The sequence below is a fragment of the Salvelinus alpinus genome, chromosome 9 (assembly GCF_045679555.1).
Source record: "Salvelinus alpinus chromosome 9, SLU_Salpinus.1, whole genome shotgun sequence".
NCBI classification, from domain to species: domain Eukaryota; kingdom Metazoa; phylum Chordata; class Actinopteri; order Salmoniformes; family Salmonidae; genus Salvelinus; species Salvelinus alpinus.
Window position 1 is genome coordinate 84,589,282 of NC_092094.1, and position 22,825 is coordinate 84,612,106.

Consider the following 22,825-nt stretch of genomic DNA (forward strand, 5'->3'; position numbering starts at 1 on the left):
GCCTGCCCAACCTTACCTGGTTGAATGCTCCCGGTCGCCCGACCAGTGCGGGGAGGTGGAATAACCCGCACCGGGCTATGTAGGCGAACCGGGGAAACCATGCGTAAGGCAGGTGCCATGTATGCCGGCCCGAGGAGACGCACTGGAGACCAGACGCGTTGAGCCGGCCTCATGACACCTGGCTCAATGCCCAATCTAGCCCTACCAGTGCGGGGAGGTGGAATAACCCGCACCGGGCTATGCACACGTACAGGAGACACCCTGCGCTCTACTGCGTAACACGGTGTCTGCCCGTACTCCCGCTCTCCACGGTTAGCCTGAGAAGTGGGCTGCAGGTCTCCTACCTGCCCTTGGCCCACTACCTCTTAGCCACCCCCCAAGAAATTTTTGGGTGTTACTCACGGGCTTTTCGGGCTTCCGTGCAAGACGCCTCCCCTCATAACGCCGGTTCCTCTCTCTCTTTTCCTCCGCTCTCCGAACTGCCTCCAGCTGTTCCCATGGACAGTGATTCACTTTAGCCCATGGTCCTTCTCCGTTAAATACTTGCTCCCAACTCCACAAGTCCTGTATACTTTCCCGTTGCTCGACATTACGCTGCTTGGTTCTGGATTGGTGGGTGGTTCTGTAACGGTAGTCCTCCTCCTCTTCATCCGAAGAGGAGGAGTAGTGATCGAACCAAGGCGCAGCGCAGTGAAATGACATGATTTATTGAACACGACAAAAAAACAAACTAAACTTGCATAAACAAACAAAACAAATAAACGATGCAGACAGACCTGAACGACGAACTTACATATAACGTGAAGAACGCAATGAACAGGAACAGACTACATAAAACGAACAAACCGCAAACAGTCCCGTATGGTGCAAACATATACACAGACACAGGAGACAACCACCCACAACGAACACTGTGAAACAACCTACCTAAATATGACTCTCAATTAGAGGAACGCCAAACACCTGCCTCTAATTGAGAGCCATACCAGGCAACCCTTAAACCAACATAGAAACAGACAACATAGAATGCCCACCCAAACTCACGTCCTGACCAACTAACACATACAACAAACTAACAGAAATAGGTCAGGAACGTGACAGGAGGAGAGATCAGCTCCAACATTCAGTCTGAGAAGTGGAGGAGAGATCAGCTCACTGGGGCAGGAGTTCATAGAGTAGACCCACACACCAACTAGCCTCTACTCCACCTATCTGTAGAGCACCAGGCTAACAGAGGGCTTCAATAGATATCAGATATCTTACAGGACTGAGCAAACAGAGGGCTTCAATAGATATCAGATATCTTACAGCACCAGGCTAACAGAGGGCTTCAATAGGTATCATATATCTTACAGGACTCAGCTAACAGAGGGCTTCAATAGATATCAGATATCTTACAGCACCCAGCTAACAGAGGGCTTCAATAGGTATCAGATATCTTACAGGACTCAGCTAACAGAGGGCTTCAATAGGTATCAGATATCTTACAGGACTCAGCTAACAGAGGGCTTCAATATATATCAGATATCTTACAGCACCAGGCTAACAGAGGGCTTCAATAGGTATCATATATCTTACAGGACTCAGCTAACAGAGGGCTTCAATAGGTATCAGATATCTTACAGCACCAGGCTAACAGAGGGCTTCAATAGGTATCATATATCTTACAGGACTCAACTAACAGAGGGCTTCAATAGGTATCAGATATCTTACAGGACTCAGCTAACAGAGGGCTTCAATAGGTATCATATATCTTACAGGACTCAACTAACAGAGGGCTTCAATAGGTATCAGATATCTTACAGCACCAGGCTAACAGAGGGCTTCAATAGGTATCAGATATCTTACAGGACTCAGCTAACAGAGGGCTTCAATAGGCCTCAGATACCTTATAGCACCCAGCTAACAGAGGGCTTCAATAGGATTCAAATATCTTACAGCACCAGGCTAAGAGAGGGCTTCAATAGATATCAGATATCTTACAGGACTGAGCAAACAGAGGGCTTCAATAGATATCAGATATCTTACAGGACTCAGCTAACAGAGGGCTTCAATAGGTATGAGCTACTGCATCTTACAGCATCCAGCTCACAGTGAGTCCTAACCACAGATGGGTGACACATACAATACAGCCACCATATCAGCACACTGTAACCTACCTTACCTGTTTGATTAACCACACCTTTATACAAGCACAATTGATAACTGACATCAAATATCTCTCAGCGCCTTTGAGAAACAGATTCCTGTTTTTTTAAGACTTACAGACTGAACATACATTATGTATCAGCTTTGTTCTCAGAATAAAGAAATCTTGAATACAGAGTCACAAGATAAATATAGTAACAGTTTGAGGTGAGATCAACCACTTAGCTGTGAACATGTGTGTGATCTCTACAGTATCTGCTCACATCCTCCCCCCTGGCTCCAGTTTCATTTGGTTGAGTGTGAAAGTGCAGCAAAAGATTCTCCACGGGGATTGTCAGTAACCTGAATGTTGGCATGTTGGGGGGGGGGGGGGGGCAGAGGGTGTGGCCGGGTTAATTATGTGATCAGGGTGAAGTTGCCATGGGTTGGATCCAGCGGACCGTGCCAAGAGAGGCATAGGTTGTCTCTGAATTTTCTTGGAAGATTATCTGGTTTACTGATCCAGAACTAGAGGGCTACAGGCTGTAAACATGCTTATGTTTTCCCACAGAGCAGTCTGGGGAGATAGAAAGGGCCTTGTCTTATCCCCTGATCTCTCCTCCAGTTTGATCAATTCGTTAAGTCGCTACTCAATACTGTCTGCTGACACCGGAGGAGAGTTTTATTTCCCAATAGTCAAGAAAAGATAAAAAATGGCAGGTCAGGCAGTGAATCCCTGTTCTTCTTCTAAGGCCAGGTTCCATGTCTAAGCTTGCCCAATGTGCCTCTTTCAACAAAACATGGGAGGCCCCAAAACAGAAGTGAGATGACCTGGTTTGTGTGATGAAACAAAACTACTTTAAAAAGGCAGTTCAGCAGTTTTAACTGAGGGTAATTGCAGAAGTCATGAACATAGGTTACTGAAGTTCATGTGACTCATGTGAATACTTCTCTATCTATCCTACCATGTCATCACTCTGAGAAAGTGTCAGTCATTAAACAGATACTAGGGGGGGGGGGGGGGGGCAAAGGAATGATTCTATATAATACCGCTCAACGTCCCTACTCCGTTTTAATATCACAACTAAAGGGATCTCGGTCAATTACAGCGATTGCAGCCCTGCCACAGCGAGTGAGTGAAGAGACGTTAGGTGGTCTGTTCAGAGCACATCTCAACACACACTAATCCCTAAGACTGCTGACCTATCCACCAACACTGCCTGGAGAACATGACAGCCAGGGACAAATAGATATCCAGGACAGAAGACTACAGAACTGCAGACCCAATGGTAAGCCTCAGAGATGCAATGGTGCAATGTAATTGTATTCCAACTGCCATAGCAGAGCTATGTGTCCCCGTTTAAATAATCTTACAATGAAGCAAGTCAGAAACCACATCTCTTCGGCACAAGGTTATGAACTGAGGCTCTATTTGTCCTCTACCGAGAGTTAACTATGAGTTGTTGTGACATCGACAATGTTAGGGGAGAGGTAATACTGGCCCCTCATGTTGACATTATAATGAATTCAACACCTCAAGGTTCATAATGACTGAAAGAGTTATACGTTATAATTTGGATGAGTTTAGGAAGGAGTTACTCTACTGGCCAACTCTATGTGTTAGCCACAGGATGTACTGTGTATAAGACTGTCCATTTTCCCTCAGGACTTACTGAAGACCACGAGGATGAAGATCATGGTGGCCACTCCAGCAGTGATGTAGAACATGATGCTGATGTGGTATGCCAGCTCTTCTATATTGTCAACATTTGGCACGAGGATGGGTGGCACCAGGAAGCCAATGGCAATGCCCAACTGTGAGTGAGGGAGACAAAAATACATGATCATTCAATGACTCCTCCCCTCACACCTACATACATATAAAACAAAGCTTGGAAAAAGGGATCATAACCAAGGCACAAAAAATTTGATTTGAGGCATAAAAGAAAACACATATGACATATTTAAAATAACTTCCAGTGCTTCCCTGCTTTGCATATCAAAAAACAAATATACACACTAAAATGTTAAGTGAGGCGTTTAAACAGTCCTACAGTTGAATACACTCAATTAGTATTTGGTAGCATTGCCTTTAAACTGTTTAACCTGGGTCAAACGCTTCAGGTAGCCTTCCACAAGCTTCCCACAATAAGTTGGGTGAATTTTGGCCTATTCCTCCTGACAGAGCTGGTGTAACTGAGTCAGGTTTGTAGGCCTCCTTGCTCGCACACACTTTTTCAGGTCTGCCCACACATTTTCTATAGGATTGAGGTCAGGGCTTTGTGATGGCCACTCCAATACCTTGACTTTGTTGTCCTTAAGCCATTTTGCCACAACTTTGGAAGTATGCTTGGGGTCATTGTCCATTTGGAAGTCCCATTTGCAACCAAGCTTTAACTTCCTGACTGAGGTCTTGAGATGTTGCTTCAATATATCCACATCATTTTACTCCCTCATGATCCCATCTATTTTGTGAAGTGCACTAGTCCCTCCTGCAGCAAAGCACCCCCACAACATGATGCTGCCACCCCCGTGCTTCACGGTTGGGATGGTGTTCTTCAGCTTGCAAGCCTCCCCCTTTTTCCTCCAAACATAACAATGGTCATTATGGCCAAACAGTTCTATTTTTGTTTCATCAGACCAGAGCACATTTCTCCAAAAAGTACGATCTTTGTCCCCATGTGCAGTTGCAAACCGTAGTTTGTTTTTTTATGGAGGTTTTGGAGCAGTGGCTTCTGCCTTGCTGAGCGGCCTTTCAGGTTATGTCGATATAGGACTCGTTTTACTGTGGATATAGATACTTCTGTACCTGTTTCCTCCAGCATCTTCACAATGTCCTTTGCTGTTGTTTTGGGATTGATTTGCACTTTTCACACCAAAGTACGTTCATCTCTAGAAGACAGAACGCGTCTCCTTCCTGAGCGGTATGATGGATGCCTGGTCCCACGGTGTTTATACTTGGGTACTATTGTTGGTACAGATGAACGTGGTACCTTCAGGCATTTGGAAATTGCTCCCAAGGATGAACTAGACTTGTGTAAGTCTACAATTTTTTTCTGAGGTCCTGGCTGATTTCTTTTGATTTTCCCATGATGTCAAGCAAAGAGGCACTGAGTTTGAAGGTAGGCCTTGAAATACATCCACAGGTACACCTCCAATTGACTCAAATTAAAGCTTCTAAAGCCATGACATCATTTTCTGGAATTTTCCAAGCTGTTTAAAGGCACAGTTAACTTAGTGTATGTACACTTCTGACCCACTGGAATTGTGATACAGTGAATTATAAGTGAAATAATCTGTCTGTAAACAATTGTTGGAAAAATTACTTGTGTCATGCACAAAGTAGATGTCCTAAACGACTTGCCAAAACTATAGTTAGTTAACAAGAAATTTGTGGTGTGGTTGAAAAGCGAGTTTTCATGACTCCAACCTGTGTATGTAAACTTCCGACTTCAACTGTATGTTAATGAACCACTAACAACATTGGCATACTGCTTGACAGTTGTTAGAGTGTCAGTAAATGCATGGGCTATTGTAAACACAGAACTAGAACCAAAAAAGACCATGATTTTTTTTCTCACTAAATGTAATCCATAGAAGCATGCTTTGGAGGAGGGATTGTTGACATATATTTGACATTTGTATTTTAAAGCATAATTGAGAAATAATTAATTGAAGCTGGAATATTTGTGATATTTTGGCCTTGATTATGGCAAGTCAGTTTATATTTGGCTTGGCTAGCTAGCTAGCCAGCTAGCTAATATGATTTGAATAATGGAGCAACACCAGATCAACAGCATCAGCTTTTTGGCCCCCTGCACCAGGGAAGTGTTCTGCGTTGTGAGGGGATGCAGACCTTTGCTGATTTGTGGTGGTCTTACTGGCGCTTTGACAGTCGCTGAAGGATCACCCAGGTGGGTGCTACATTTTAGTAGTGGACAATCCAGCCTACCTATGGAGGAGCAGCTGTGACTTTTGAAAAGACAACGAGGTGCACGGTGAAGAGCTCCGGGGCCTATCTATTAGGTGTCTCTACCTCCCTGACTGACTGTACCATCTATGCTCCCTCCTCTTAAGATACTACCTTTCTGAACTGCCTATCACCTAAAGCTGTGGAAGACCATCGCCCAAAAACTGCCAGATCCCTTACATTTGTTTTGCTAAATTGTATTTGGTTTATTTGATTTTTAAAGCTACTTTGAGATTCTACCTGTAATGAAAAGCGCCTCCTTTAGGCCTCCTTTAAGAGTCCAAAATGTTTCATCTGTTGGTTACAAAGCAAAAGTTGGAGTCATATGAAGCTTTACCACTCGCTCTGTAACATGAGTAGTATTATAATCATACATTTATGAATATTGAAAAATATAAACATTAATATAGAAAATTGTAGATTTGGCAAATATACTCAATATATATCGAAGATATCAAAGTTTCAGTGTGGGATCTCTTCTACTATTAAAGTTATGATCCAATTTGTAAGCATTACCAACAAAGTTAACGTGAAAATTGATTCAAAATGGTTGCCCTCTGTTGGTAATCTGCAGGATGTGCAATGATACAAGTAAAAAGAAGGCTGTGTTTGGGTGCATTGCCTATTATGCCAATTTCTCTGTATAAAATGGGCCATAACTGTTAAACTGGCAAAAATCCCACTCAGGAACTTTGATATGCCCATAGAGTATATTATGTTTAACAAAATATTGAAAAATGTGCCAAATCAAAACATTAATATTTTCAATATGTATGTTTATATTTTGTCTATATTCATAAATTAATGCATGTTATTGAAATCAAAATACTACTCATATTACAGAGCGAGCGGTAAAGCTTCATATGACTCCAACTTTTGCTTTGTAGCACCTACAGATTAAACATTATGAAGTCTTAAAGGAGGCTTGGGTAAGGCTATAATGTCACAAATATTCCAACTTCAATCAATTATTTCTCAATAACTATAAGATACAAATGTCAAATACAAATCACTAATACCCCCCCTGCCACATGCTGAAGTCACACTCAAGCTCTTATGTCAGGGACTTGGACTTAAACAACAGTGGAGATGATGCAAACTTATATTTACGTTCTTGACCATGTGAGACTCATAGTACCCTACGCTTATACTAGGCCTTCTATGTTTTTACTGTACTACATCAGGGGCTGCCAAACTTTTTCACTGCCCCCCACGCACACGTCTATTTCTATATACACAAGCACTGTTCATGACACAAACTGTTCATGCCTCTTGTTGGTAGAGAGAATTTTGCAGGCTTAAAGCTTATTTACTGCAATTCTACACCTTTTGTCACAGGGTGCAAAGAGGATTTTGCGGTTTTAAAGCACATTTTCTTGCAATTCTATACATTTTGCCATGTGATATTTGAATGGGGAAAAAATACAACAATATCCATTGGCAAAAAAAACTCTGACATGGGCTGGTTGATCTGGACATTTCTGACAAGTTATAAGTAGCTCTCTAAGGTATGCAATGACTAACATGACAAGAGGAACTGATGATACACTGCCCAATTTTGAAATTGCACCTTGTGCATTATACTATTACAGCTTTCAAGAGTAAGTTTAAGTTTAAAGTTCTTTGAAAAAAAGATTAATAATAATTTGGGGGGGGGACCCCCACTCCCCCTATACCAGCCCCTCATGCTTCCCCTAGGGGGCGCGCCCCACAGTTTGGGAACCACTGTACTACATGATCTGCCCAGCCAGCTCACCAGTGTTGAATGAACATACACGATCCAAATATTATACAATAGACCTTAAGAAAAGATGCACCTGCTCCTCATATGACCTTGTGATATCCAGCAGTTAGGTCAGAGTACCCTGCACATTGACTCGATACCGGTACTCCTTGTATATAGCCTTGTTATGTTATTTAACTCTGCATTGTTGGGAAAGGGCTTGTAAGTAAGCATTTCACGTTAAAGTTGTCTGTAGCTTCTGAAGTGTGGAAACACTTTGTTGCTTTTATGAATTTTATTTTGTTATCATTACTGCATGCTACTTGTTGCTTGTCCTATATTGCTCTGCATGTGCTTACTGATCATAGTACCATTTATTTATTTATTTATTTTTACCCCTTTTTCTCCCCATTTTCGTGAAATCCAATTGGTAGTTACAGTCTTATCTAATCGCTGCAACTCCCATACTGACTCGGGAGAGGCAAAGGTCTAGAGCCATGCGTCCTCTGAAACACAACCCTGCCAAGCTGCACTGCTTCTTGACACACTGCTTGATTAACCAGGAAGCCAGCCACACCAATGTGCCGGAGGAAACACCGTCCAACTGGCCAAACGACCCGCCGCAGGAGTCGCAGATCGCGATGGGACAAGGACATCCCGGCCGGCCTAACCCTCCCCTAACCCGGACGACGCTGGGCCAATTGTGCGCCGCCTCATGCGTCTCCCGGTCTCGGCCTGCTGCGACACAGCCCAGGATCAAACCCGGACCTGTAGTGATGCCTCTAGCAATGCAATGCAGTGACTTAGACCGCTGCGCCACTCGGGAGGCACTCACTGCTCATTGTTTATCCATATTGGTATTGTAATTGTTTTTAATAACCTGCCCAGGCACTGCGATTGAAAGTTAGCCGGACTGGCTAAAACCAGCACTTTTACTGAAACGTTGATTAATGTGCACTGTCCCTGTAAAATAAAATAAACTCAAAGTCTACACCTGTTGTATTTGGCCCATGTGACAAATAAAAAAGTATTTGATTTCAGTTATTGGGCATAGCCTCAGTGTTCGTGGCATAAATAGGGTCTTCTAATGCCAGATCACATTACATCATCTGTCTTGAGCATTACCTCAACAGAGCATAAACTCAAACCTCAGCCAGTTTATTTTCAATCTTTGTTATTAGCCAATGACTCCGTGGTACCCTGACCTCAAATGGTAGAGCATGTACTGACAAAATTGGCTCATAATATGTATAATAAAGTTGACCATGAAACCTTGACAACAAAAGCAGATCCAAACCCTGTTTTTTATTGGATGCTGCAGTGTGAGTGTCATTTCATGATCCAGTGAAAACATGATGCTAGAAGTTATGAGGTCAGGTCACTTGTGAAAATGTCACTGTCACACCCTGGCCTTAGTTATCTTTGTTTTCTTTATTATTTTAGTTAGGTCAGGGTGTGAGATGGGGAATGTTTGTGTTTTGTCTCGTTTCGGGTGGTTATATGGAAAAGGGGGTGTTGGGTTTAGTGTATGGGTTTGTGTTGTGTGAATGTTTCTAGGTATGTCTATGGTTGAGTGAATGTTTCTAGGTATGTCTATGGTTGCCTGAGTGGTTCTCAATCAGAGACAGATGTCGTTCATTTGTCTCTGATTGGGAGCCATATTTTAGGCAGCCATAGGCATCATGTTTTTGTTGGGTCATTGTCTAGGTCTGTGTCTGTGTCTAGGTTGCATGTTTGCATTTTGTTCGGTTATAGCTTCACGGTCGTCTATTTGTTGTTTTGCTTCGTTGGTTCATCTCCTAAATAAAGAGAAGATGTATTTTTCACACGCTGCGCCTTGGTCCGCTTTCTCTCCCTTGGACAATCGTGACAGTCACTAAATGTAGTTTCTTTTCAGGAATGGCCAGAGATGTGGGCCTGAAGAGACTTCCATATGTCCAGTTCGGCAGCATGAGTAAAATGGTTGTGAACTTCTGTCACAGCACCTGCTAGTGCAGAAAGAGAAACCCAGAGACCTCCACGCATCAAGACAAAGGTTTCCTTTCATGTTTCAAAATAATGCAATGTTTTGACCTCAGGTAAACAAATAGCCTCCATATACAATTCGATTTCTGAGAAGTTAATGTCATTAATATATTGTTCACGGGATGGGCTCCTAATGTCTTTCACAGACCAGAAATGAGGATCCCCTCTGAACTGAGCACCAGTTAAAAACATCTTAATTGCTGGGTTTTATAGATATTAAACAGACTGCCAGAGATGCCTGAACTAAGACATCATACAACCCTTGTGCGGCAATGTGGCAACACAATCCTCAACATAACACGGCACAAACAGCACAATATACAGGACAAACATCCGTGTAAATGATTCATACCACAATGAACATTTAAATAAAATTTAAAAATGATTAACTGAGATTTGGAAACTGAAAACAGACATTCAAAATTAAAATTGTAAAGGGTAAACAGAAAATGGCATGGATGCCAAGTCTTCCCAAAATAATTTACAAATAAAAAATAATTTAAAAAATATATACATTTTTTAAAATCTTTCGTCTCTCTGTGTTTCATAAAGGTCCTTCAATTCACAAGAGGCTGAATGTATCTCACCGGGGAAAGCATCCGAGCAAACAAAACAGCGCCCCTCTGTCTCAGTATGTGTAGCGTATCTATGATTGTCACGCCCTGGCCATAGAGAGGCTTTTATTCTCTATTTTGGTTAGGCCAGGGTGTGACTAGGGTGTGACTAGGGTGGGCATTCTAGTTTCTTTATTTCTATGTTTTGTATTTCTTTGTTTTGGCCGGGTATGGTTCTCAATCAGGGACAGCTGTCTATCGTTGTCTCTGATTGGGAATCATACTTAGGCAGTCTTTTTTCCCTTTGGTGTTTGTGGGTAGTTATCTTTGTTAGTGGCATTATAGCCCTGTTAAGCTTCACGGTTGTTTCTTCATTTCTTGTTTTGTTGGCGACATTTACAAAAATAAAATAAAATGTACGCTTACCACGCTGCACCTTGGTCTCCTTCCGACGACGGCCGTGACAGAACTACCCACCACAAATGGACCAAGCAGCGTGGTAAGGAGGACTGGACATGGGAGGACATCCTGGACGGCAAAGGATCCTGGACGTGGGAGGAGATCCTGGCCGGAATGGATCGCCTTCCATGGGAACAGGTGGAAGCAGCTAGGAAGGCAGAGGCCGGTAGAAAGGGGGCCCAGCATTACGAGGGGACACGGCTAGCACGTAAGCCCGAGAAGCCACTCCCAAAACATTTTTTGGGGGGCACACGAGGAGATTGGCGGAGTCAGGTTGGAGACCTGAGCCAACTCCTCGTGCTTACCGTGGGGAGAGTGTGACTAGTCAGGGCCCATGTTATGCGGCTCTGCACAGTATGTCTCCAGTGCACACTCATAGCCCGGTGCGCTATATTCCTCCCCGCATCGGCCGGGCTAGAGTGGGCATCCAGCCAGGACGGATGGTGCCGGCTCAGCGCATCTGGCCTCCAGTGTGTCTCTTCGGTCCAGGATATCCTGCGCCGGCTCTGCGCACTGTGTCTCCGGTGCGTGTCCACAGACCAGTACGTCCTGTGCCAACGCCCCGCAAGTTGCCGGGCTAGGGTGAGCATCCAGCAAAGACGGGTTGTGCCAGCTCTGCTCTCCAGACTTCCAGTGATGATCCATGGCACGAAGCCTCCAGTGATGTTCCATGGCACGAAGCCTCCAGTGACGATCCATGGCACAAAGCCTCCAGTGACGATCCATGGCACAAAGCCTCCAGTGACGATCCATGGCACGAAGCCTCCAGTGACGATCCATGGCACGAAGCCTCCAGCGACGATCCATGGCACGAAGCCTCCAGCAACGATCCATGGCACGAAGCCTCCAGCGACGTTCTCCAGTCCGGAGCTTCCAACGACGGCCCCCAGTCCGGAGCCTCCAGCGACGGCCCGCAGTTCGGAGCCTCCAGCGACGGTCCCCAGAGGCGCCATCAAAGTGGGGGGAGCCAGAGGTGGAGCGGGGTCTACGTCCCGCACCGGAGCCGCCACCGTGAATAGATGCCCACCCGGACCCTCCCATATAGAGTCAGGTTTTGCGGCCGGAGTCCGCACTTTCTGTGGGGGGGGTGGCGGGTACTGTCACGCCCTGGGCATAGAGAGACTTTTATTCTCTATTTTGGTTAGGCCAGGGTGTGACTAGGGTGGGCATTCTAGTTTCTTTATTTCTATGTTTTGTATTTCTATGTTTTGGCCGGGTATGGTTCTCAATCAGGGACAGCTGTCTATCGTTGTCTCTGATTGGGAATCATACTTAGGCAGCCTTTTTCCCTTTGGTGTTTGTGGTTAGTTATCTTTGTTAGTGGCACTATAGCCCTGTTAAGCTTCACGGTTGTTTCTTCGTTTCTTGTTTTGTTGGCGACATTTACAAAAATAAAAGAAAATGTACGCTCACCACGCTGCACCTTTGTCTCCTTCCGACGACGGCCGTGACAATGATGCTGTCTAGTCAAAAATAGTATGACATTATTTCTGCCCGTAGCATTGAATACAAGAAAACAAGATGGTATTTGGCCTCCCTTGATATATTTTTTTATAATAGCCAATCAGCATTGAGTTAAACTGAATGAGCTCAGCTGTGGTTTGAACATGTGGTTTTCTGTAATTCTCTGTTCTAGCCAATGATTATAACAGTGATTCTGATCCAACCATAAATCCATACATTGTGCCCCTGGCCTGAGAGGATGGAAGTTCAACATGTAGCTAGATGTAGTATGCTAATGTTGACTAGCTGGCCTGGCACATCGTTGCCCATGAGTTAGGCTAGCGAGGAAGCATTTTAGCCAGGTAGCCTAGGGATTCGAACCTGGTGTTCTGTACACCAGAAAGACATCTTAGCCTGCTAAGCCAAAGCCTATAGGCAATTTATCTTGAGAAGCTAATTACATTTTTCTGGTCTCAGGCAAAGTTACTCAACACTAGGCAAAGTTACTCATCACGTGCGTGTTCACCAAACCACTTCTACCTGGTTAGTTGTTATATTAGTTAGTTGTAAATATTTCCTCGTAAATGCACGTGGTGGATACATTACATAAAGGATTTTTAAAAGAGTGACGATTTAACATACCTGTAGAAAAGTAGCTGCATTAATGCATTAAGTGTGTGATTAAGTGTAGCCTACTGTACAGCTGCATACACTGTACTGGCAGAAGATGGTGGAATTGTACCATGTCATTTCCCCTTACTTACCTTTATATTTTCACATTTCTGAGTTTTTCTTTGAATTCCATAAATTGCTCTAGTGACAGAATTCTCAAGAAACCTAGCCAATCGTGGAAGATCCATTGAGTTGTATTAGAAAACATAACAGAAATACTTCTGAAAATTATTATCCATCATTCAGCAATAGAGATGCTCAATGTTGTGTATTTGACAGTTATGGTGATGACATATTGAAATGTGCTACAATTTTAGAAAAAGTTACACACAAAAATGTTGAAATGGTTTGACATGATGTCTTCTCATGGAGTTTCAAGATTTGTATGTTGCAATTTTCAGGTTAGTATTAGGGTATAACCTGTAATGTCAGTGTCTATCTGAAACATTTTAAACCTGAGAGCTGAATTGTTTTTATAAAGTATACATATTCAAAGAGATCATCTATACAGAAAGGGCTACATCCCAAGGAGACTGATTGGATAGGTAGGAAGATAGGGGGTTGGAAAGATGTAGAGTTGAACTTGCAGAAGAAAAACTCCCCACCCTACTCAGCACATTACACACACACACTTCAAAAAATAAATATTTAATATTATTATTTGAGCACAAAGCTATACTGGTAACTAAGCTCAAACAGCATGTTAAGTATTTCATTGTTATCAACTCAAACACTTAATCACGGGGCTACTTTAGTCATAAAAGTAGGCTAAAGCAGATTTTTTTTTTTTATCCATACAAAAGTGAGCTCTGAAAAGAGATAATCCAGCAAAGAGGCTCACAAAGAACAAAATGCCTGCGGTTGGTTGGAAAGCTACTTTATTGGAGCAGTGGATGTGAAGCTGCCTATGAAAATCATCTCAGATCAGTTTGTAGGACATGCTTGTCACTATGCATGTAACTCACTATACGCCTGGATTAGTGAGTCCACAGGACCAGCAATATTAACCTCTAACGGAGAATAATATGCAGCTCAAAAGGTATTATGAACATTCTTTCATAATCCCCAATAAATTGATTTGACTTTCATCATTTGCCTCAGCATTGTAAGTCCCAAATGGCCTCCAGTTTAAGGTTTGACTTCAACATAGTTGGATACTGAATACAGGCATATTGCAGTAGTGTAATTATACATATTACCTATTGCATTTAGAAGTCAACTACCCAATCTATAATTTGATTAATTGGGTGTTTTGAGGGAGGAAATAAGACAAATCTCGCCCTAAGAGAGGTTGTAGATACTTTCAGGTTCAGATTGTGTTTACCGTGTCAGAACTTTAATATTAAAAGAGGATGCATGCTCAATATGCTCTCAATGCGTCCATTGCAGAATTACAGTAGCCTAGATCCATGTGTGAATGCATATGGATTGCTCTGGGCTAAATCATAACATGTTAACCACTTTCAATGTATTATAATTTTTATAAACAACTTTTACATCTAAAATACCACAAAAAGTAAGGACACTCTCTTGATGGCCATTGGTCATACATGCCATACTGTAGGCCTATATGTCATCTGAGCCAATGAACTGTCCAGTTTAAGACATTGAGATGTTCTTATTCATTATTCATTCATCATCTAAGATGTCAAATAATAACTCTCCTCTAAGACCGACCTTTTTCAAAACACCACATTTATGTGCACTCTTTATTTTGATCAGTCAATCAATATCTTAAGCGAATTAGAAACAAAATAAATCGCAACTCTTTTTAACTTAATAGGGTACCTTTGCGTGAGGTGGGATAAACTCACCTGATTCCCAAAAACGCCGATGGAACAGGCGGTGGACACCTCTTCGGACCCAAACCAAACCGATGCCAGGCGGGAGGGCATGCCAAGGATGAAGACCTGGGATAGAGAACTTGCAAACTGTCCGAGCATCGTCACCCAAAATAAGTTTGACCTGACGCTGGCCACCTTGATCCATGTCCCAAGGCAATTAATAGCGGTGGCCATCAGTGCTATGAGCCGCAGTCCCTTTTTGTCCAAAAGCCAGGAGACAGGCCATATAAAAGGAATATAGGTCAACATATAGACCATTGACATCCAGTCAATGGTAAAAGAGTCCACATTGTAGAATTTCATAAAAATATTGTTGATTATTCCATATTGGATCCATTGAAATGCGTTGCACAGGGAGTAACAGCTGAAAAGGAACACCATCACCCATCTCCTTTTGTATAAACGCGTGGTAGTTGAAGGCCTATTGTCCTGGTTCTCATTCGAGATGCTCGTACATTCAATTTGTTCCTCCATGTCCACGGATTTGGAAGGGTTCGTTTTCCTCAGATCCAGACCATTTTTCTCCTCTTTCATTTCTTTGTTATCAAAGTCAGGGTTGTCGTCCATAATGACAAAGTTGTTGGGTACCCTTGGGTACCTACGCGCACTGTTAGTTTAGTCTACAGAAACTGCAACTTAAACACCTAGGTCTATGTGTTATTCAAAATGAGCATGCAGTGTTGGCTAACGCGCAACACATCTAAACTTTTTAAATGTGCAACTAACGCCAAAATGCTCGGTGAGCAATATGTTCTAACTAGCTATTAAAAAGCAGACAACTGCAAGCCAAATAGTAAACCAGGGTATAATGTAGGCTAATGTTAAATATCATCTCTTATTATATAATGATACAAAGTTCCAAAACTTGAAATGGGGAATCATACATACAAGCCTATGTTTCTTAACATAAGAATGTCCCGAATACGTCCGTGATAGTGCTTTTGCTCTGAGAGAAATTCCAATCGGCTTATTATAACACCACGTGATGTCCAAACTCTATCTCCACCCTGATGGAAGTTGAACCAATGACAAGAAAAACTTCCGTACACGACGTGACTGACAGAACAAATTTTAATTAGCATTTAATGACCCATATTGCTTCTTACAACATGTTTATTGCTAAATGTGACAATTAATTAATAAACAAACATTGTACACAATTACAGTGGCGTCATTAGGCCTGGGCTTGAAGGGCTTCAGCCCAGATGTTTTTGATCAAGCCCTGAACCTTTTGGTGGTAAAAAAAAACACACACACATCACTTGTCCTATGCAGTATAAAATAAAACGTTTTACCTACTAATTTTACCAGTGGACCGCTCATGTCCCTTGACCCTTCCCCCACCCCTACAGCACCGGTTAGATGTCAATGTCATCACTCAGCAAAATGTCTGTCACTCAATCAATCTGCAGCATAGCACAGAGCAATTATGGATATTCAAAATGTATTCCAAAGGAGTGGCAAAAAGACGAGCAGGTTGAGGCAACAGTGAATGGGGTGGAGAGGCAGCAGAGGCAGCAGAGTTAGCCACATGTTTGTGCAGGGTTGGTGGTAGCTAACAAGCTAGTCTCCCTCAGCATAAGGGTTGGCTAATGATAATTAGCTAGTGTTAGTACTCAGCATCCTTAAGATATTGGCTGTCAGTCAGAGTTAATGAACAGTATATTTAGTGAATGGGCAAGCTAAGGATGTTGATATAAGCAGTCGTGACTTGTCATTCAGGGCAAGTGGGGCAGAGCCCCACATTTTTTGCGAAAACAGGCTTGCCTGTTTTGCATGTTATTTTGGCATTAATAAGTGTCACAACAGTTTGCAAACAATGTACAAATAATATATATCATTGAGTTAATAAAGCCACATACAAACATGGTCTCTTTTTTTTCTTGAGTAATATATGTGTTTCAGCCTAGCTCAGTGCTTTCTGTTGTGGTCGGGCAAGCCAGCAGAAAATATGAAGCGTTGCGTCGTGATTGGCTCAGTGTTCTGTCACTCAATAACCTGTTTTAGAGAAATGTAATTATCAAATATTGTAAGAGCTTTCATTGTCTGCTTATATGCCCACTTTGTTTAGCCTACAGTTCTAACTTGGTGTACAGGGAGAGCACTGTAACAACGGCCCATGTTCTGAATTATGTTGCTGTACATTTCAAAAGTGCTAAACAAATAGTTATATTGACGAACATTACGTCCGTCCTAGCTCGCTCATTGTCTTAATCGAAATTACGGATTGCCTCTTAGCCGCTTGTCGTCCCCTTATGCCATAGTTTGTACATCTCAATTGTCAGTAGAACCACATTTGTTTAAGCAAGTCAGCTATATCAGCTATATTTTTTTGTGTTTTGCTGCCAGACAAGGCTCCGCTGATAGCCAGGTGTAGCAGTGGTAAGATGTTGGGACTGCTGTTGGGACAGCTTTATGTAGGCCCTAACAGTTTGTGGGCACCATTTGTCACCGTTGTAGTGCAATTCATTTATTGTTTAGTGTTGTGTTGTGTAGTGGCTTTGCTGGCATGCGTTCCATTTTTATTTATTTTTTGCCCCACCAGATTTGCATGCTAAAATCGCCACTGGATATAAGTCATGATATTAGGAAATAGGTTTATTTCCACCAAGTGTATTTGATGGGTTTAGTTTCTGTAGCTAGTTTGGCTGGCTATCCACATTGGTAGCTACTGTCTGGCTAGCTAGTTAAGACCGAAGAGATGAGAGAATGTTCTTCTGACTTGAAGCACATATCTCCTGACAGTGACACAGTGCCGACCTGTGGACTGAAGCTGAACTTTACTACAACATTATATGAACGGGACCAACGCGCAGCGGATGTTGAGTTCCACATATTTAATACAAAGAGAAACTTAAACAAAACAAAAATATATCAATAAACGAACAACTAAACGTGACTACGTGGTGCACATGTACAAACACAAAACAATATCCCACAAACACAGGTGGGAAAAATAGCTACTTAAATATGATCCCCAATTAGAGACAACGATTACCGGCTGCCTCTAATTGGGAATCATACAAAACACCAACATAGAAACTATAAACTAGAACACAACATAGAAATGATAAACTAGAATACCCCCTAGTCACGCCCTGACCTACTACACCATAGAGAAACAAGGGCTCTCTATGGCCAGGGCGTGACATTAACCCTGTTTAAAATTAGAAATGTTGAGGTAGAACTGACAAAATTAAATTAATTAATAGGTCTTATAACCTATTCCATTCTACAGGTAAACATGCTTAGCTCATGTCTGTTATTTCCATACAGGCTATCTTTTTTATTTTATTTTATTTAACCTTTATTTAACTAGGCAAGTCAGTTAAGAACAAATTCTTATTTACAATGACGGCCTAGGAACAGTGGGTTAACTGCCTTGTTCAGGGGCAGAACGACTGATTTATAGCTATCTCACAACTATTTGGTAAAAAAAACTGCCCATTAATCAATTGGTGAAATTATTTCATTGAGCTTTTATTTTTATTACTCTTTTAATTCACTTAGCTACTTACTTTTTCGATTGTTGTTGCATTGTCAATAGGTACATGCTAGTAAGCATTTCATTGCACTGTGTACTCCATATACAGTGCATTCGGAAAGCATTCAGACCCCTTCCCTTTTTCCACATTTTGTCTTATTCTAAAATTGATTAAATAAATGTTTTCCTCATCAATCTACACACAATGCCCCATAATGACAAAGCAAAAACAGTTTTTCTGAAATGTTTGCAAATGTAATAAGTATTCAGACCCTTTCTACTCCTGTTTCAATTGATCATCCTTGAGCTGTATCTACAACTTGATTGGAGTCCACCTGTGGTAAATTCAATTGATTGGACATGATTTGGAAAGGCACACACCTGTCTATATAAGGTTCCACAGTTCACAGTGCATGTCAGAGCAAAAACCAAGCCATGTGGTCGAAGGAATTGTCCATAGAGCTCCGAGACAGGATTGTGTCGAGGCACACATCTGGGGAAGGGTACAATAAAATGTCTGCAGCATTGAAGGTCCCCAAGAACATAGTGGCCTTCATCATTCTTAAATGGAAGAAGTTTGGAACCACCAAGACTCTTCCTAGGGCTGTCCGCCCGGCCAAACTGAACAATCGGGGGATAAGGGCCTTGGTCAGGGAGGTGACCAAGAATGCGATGTTCACTTTGACAGAGCTTCAGAGTTCCTCTGTGGAGATGGGAGAACCTTCCAGAAGAACAACCATCTCTGCAGCACTCCACCAACCAGGCCTTTATGGTAGTGTGGCCAGACGGAAGCCACTCTTGGTAAAAGGCACATGACAGCCCGCTAGGAGTTTGCCAAAAGTCACCTAAAGACTCTCAGACCATGAGAAACAAGATTATCTGGTCTGATGAAACCAAGATGGAACTCTTTGGCCTGAATGCCAGCGTCAAGTCTGGAGGAAACCTGACACCATCCCTATGGTGAAGCATGGTGGTGGCAGCATCATGCTGTGGGGATGTTTTTCATCGGCAGGGACTGGGAGACTAGTCAGGATTGCCAAAAGGCAAGGATTAGTAGTAATGGCGTCAGAGGGGATGGCTGACATTTTAAGGGCTCCTAACCAACTGTGCTATTTTGTTAGTTTTTTTTGCCTCGTTTGTGACTTATTTTGTACATAATGTTGCTGCTACCGTCTCGCATGACCGAAAAGAGCTTCTGGACATCAGAACAGCGATTACTCACCTTGAACTAGACAAAGATTTTTTATTTAATGAGTCCGACGCAAAGGATATACTGCTTTCTTGAGACCAGGCCCAAATCCCTGTCATTCACGTGAAGAAAAGATGGAGAAAAGGGGGAAGGATATCGGGTTGTGTTGCGTTGTGAGAATTCAGAGAAGAGTGAATAAACCTCCACTACCATCTGTACTATTGGTCAACGTGCAATCATTGGAAAATACACTGGACGATCTACGATTAAGACTATCCTATCATCGGGACATTGAAAACTGTAATATCTTATGTTTCACAGAGTCGTGGCTGAACGACGACACGGATAATATGGAGTTGGCTGGGTTTTCCGTGCATCGGCAGGACAGAGCAGCTACATCTGGTAAGACGAGGGGCGGGAGTGTGTGTCTATTTGTCAATAATCGCTGGTGCTCGATGTCTAATATTAAAGAAATCTTGAGGCATTGCTCGTCTGAGGTAGAGTACCTTATGATAAGCTGTAGACCACACTATCTACTAAGAGACTTCTCATCTATATTATTCATAGCTGTCTATTTACCAAACAAATGCTGGCACTAAGACTGCACTCAACGAGCAGTATAAGGCCATTAGCAAACAAGAAATGGCTCATCCAGAAGCAGAGCTCCTATTGGCCATGGATTTTAATGCAGGCAAACAAATCCGTTTTACCTGATTTCTACCAGCATGTCACGTGTAACCAGAGGAAGAAAACATCTAGACCACCTTTACTCCACACACAGAGACACATACAAAGCTCTCCCTCACCCTCCATTTGGCAAATCTGACCATAATTCTATCCTCCTGATTCTTGCTTACAAGCAAAAATTGGTCAGATGATGCAGATGCTACGCTACATGACTGTTTTGCAAGCACAGACTGGAATATGTTCTGGGATTCATCCAATGCCATTGAGGAGTATAGCACCTCACTCACCAGCTTCATCAATAAGTGCATCGACGAAGCCGTCACCACGGTGATCGTACATACATATCCCAACCAGAAGCCATGGATTACAGGCCACATCCGCACCGAGCTAAAGGCTAGAGATGCCACTTTCAAGGAGCAGGACACTAATCCGGACGCTTATAAGAAATCCCGCTACGCCCTCAGACAAACCATCAAACATGGAAAACATCAATACAGGAGTAAGATTGAATCCTACTACACCGGCTCTGATGCTCGTCGGATGGAGCAGGGCTTGAAAACTATTACGGACTACAAAGGGAAACCCAGCCGTGAGCTGCCCAGTGATGCGAGCCTACCAGACGAGCTAAATGCCTTTTATGCTTGCTTCGAGGCAAACAACACTGAAGCATGCATGAGAGCACCAACTGTTGCGGACGACTGGGTGATCACGCTCTCCGTAGCCGGTGTGTGCAAGATCTTTAAACAGCTCAACAATCACAAATCCGCAGGGCCAGACTGATTACCAGGACGTGTACTCAAAGTGTGCGCAGACCAACTGGCAAGTGTCTTCACTGACATTTTTAACCTCTCCCTGACAGAGTCTGTAAAACCAACATGTTTCAAGCAGACCACATAGCCCTGTACCCAAGAAGGCGAAGGTAACCTGCACAAATGATTACCGCCCCGTAGCACTCTTGTCAGTAGCCATGAAGCGCTTTGAAAGGCTGGTCATGGCTCACATCAACACCATCATCCCGGAAACCCTAGACCCACTCCAATTCGCATACCGCCCCAACAGATCCACAGATGATGCAATTTCAATCGCACTCCGCACTGCCCTTTCCCACCTGGACAAAAGGAAAACCTTTGTGAGAATGCTGTTCAGTGACTACAGCTCAGCGTTCAACACCATAGTGCCCACAAAGCTCATCACTAAGCTAAGGACCCTGGGACTAAACACCTCCTTCCGCAACTGGATCCTGTACTACCTGACAGGCCGCCACAGGTGGTAAGGGTAGGCAAGAACACATCTGCCACGCTGATCCTCAACAGCGGGGCCGCTCAGGGGTGCGTGCTACGCCCCTCCTGTACTCCCTGTTCACCAACGACTGCATGGCCAAACATGACTCCAACGCCATCATTAAGTTTGCTGACGACACAATAGTGGTAGGCCTGATCACCGACAACGATGAGAGAGCCTATAGGGAGCAGGTCAGAGACCTGGCAGTGTGGTGTCAGGACAACAACCTCTCCCTCATTGTGAGCAAGACAAAGGAGATGATCGTGGACTACAGGAAAAGGAGGGCTGAACAGGCCCCCATTAACATCGACGGGGCTGTAGTGGAGCGGGGCGAGAGTTTCAAGTTCTTTGGTGTCCACATCACCAATGAACTATCATGGTCCAAACACACCAAGACAGTCGGGAAGAGGGCACGACAACACATTTCCCCCCTCAGGACACTGAAAAGATTTGGCATAGGTCCCTAAATCCTCAAAAAGTTATATAGCTGCACCATTGAGAGCATCCTGACCGGTTCCATCACCACCTGGTATGGCAACTGTTCGGCATCTGACCAGAAGGCGCTGCAGAGGGTCAAGCATCACTGGGGCCAATTTTCCTGCCATCTAGGACATATATACTAGGTGTCAGAGGAAGGCCCAAAAATGGTCAAATACTCCAGTCACCCAATTCATAGACTGTTCTCTCTGCTACCGCATGGCAAGAGGTACGGGAGGGCCAAGTCTAGATCCAAAACGCTCCTTAACAGCTTCTACCCCCAAGGCATAAGATTGCTGAACAATTAATCAAATGGCACACCGGACTGTTTACATTGACCCCCCCCCCCCCCCTGCTACACTGCTGCAACTCGCTGTTTATTATCAATGCATAGTCACTTTACCCCTAACTACAGTACATGTACATATTACCTCGACTGTACCCCCTCACATTGACTCGGTACCGGTACCCCCTGTATATAGCCTCGTTATTGTTATTTTATTGTTGAACTTTTTTTTTTTTTTACTTCAGTTTATTTAGTAAATATTTTCTTAATTCTATTTCTTGAACTGCAATGTTGGTTAAGGGCTTGTAACTAAGCATTTCACGGTAAGGTCTACACCTGTTTAATTCGGCGCATTTGACAAATATAATTTGATTTGATTTGCTTGAGGAAAATGAACGGAGCAAAGTACAGAGAGATCCTTGATGAAAATCAGCTCCAGAGTGTTCAGGACTTCAGACTGGGGCGAAGGTTCACCTTCCAACAGGACAACGACTGTAAGCACACAGCCAAGACAACACAGGAGTGGCTTCGGGACAAGTCTCTGAATGTCCTTGAGTGGCCCAGCCAGAGCCCGGACTTGAACCCGATCGAACATCTCTGGATA

General features: G+C 43.2%; 1 protein-coding gene across 3 annotated transcripts in view; it reads right to left on the reverse strand.

The window, feature by feature from the left end:
• Positions 1 to 15,770, reverse strand: part of LOC139530824 (choline/ethanolamine transporter flvcr2a-like) — a 32,023-nt gene extending 16,253 nt beyond the window's left edge. For all 3 annotated transcript variants that reach the window (XM_071327555.1, XM_071327554.1, XM_071327553.1), the window contains exons 1-2: positions 14,788 to 15,770; positions 3,801 to 3,942 (exon numbers count right to left, since the gene is read on the reverse strand). In XM_071327555.1, coding sequence (XP_071183656.1) covers positions 3,801 to 3,942; positions 14,788 to 15,384 — 739 coding nt within the window. In that variant the 5' untranslated portion in view covers positions 15,385 to 15,770. The remainder of the gene's footprint in view (positions 1 to 3,800; positions 3,943 to 14,787) is intronic.
• Positions 15,771 to 22,825: the final 7,055 nt, after the last annotated feature.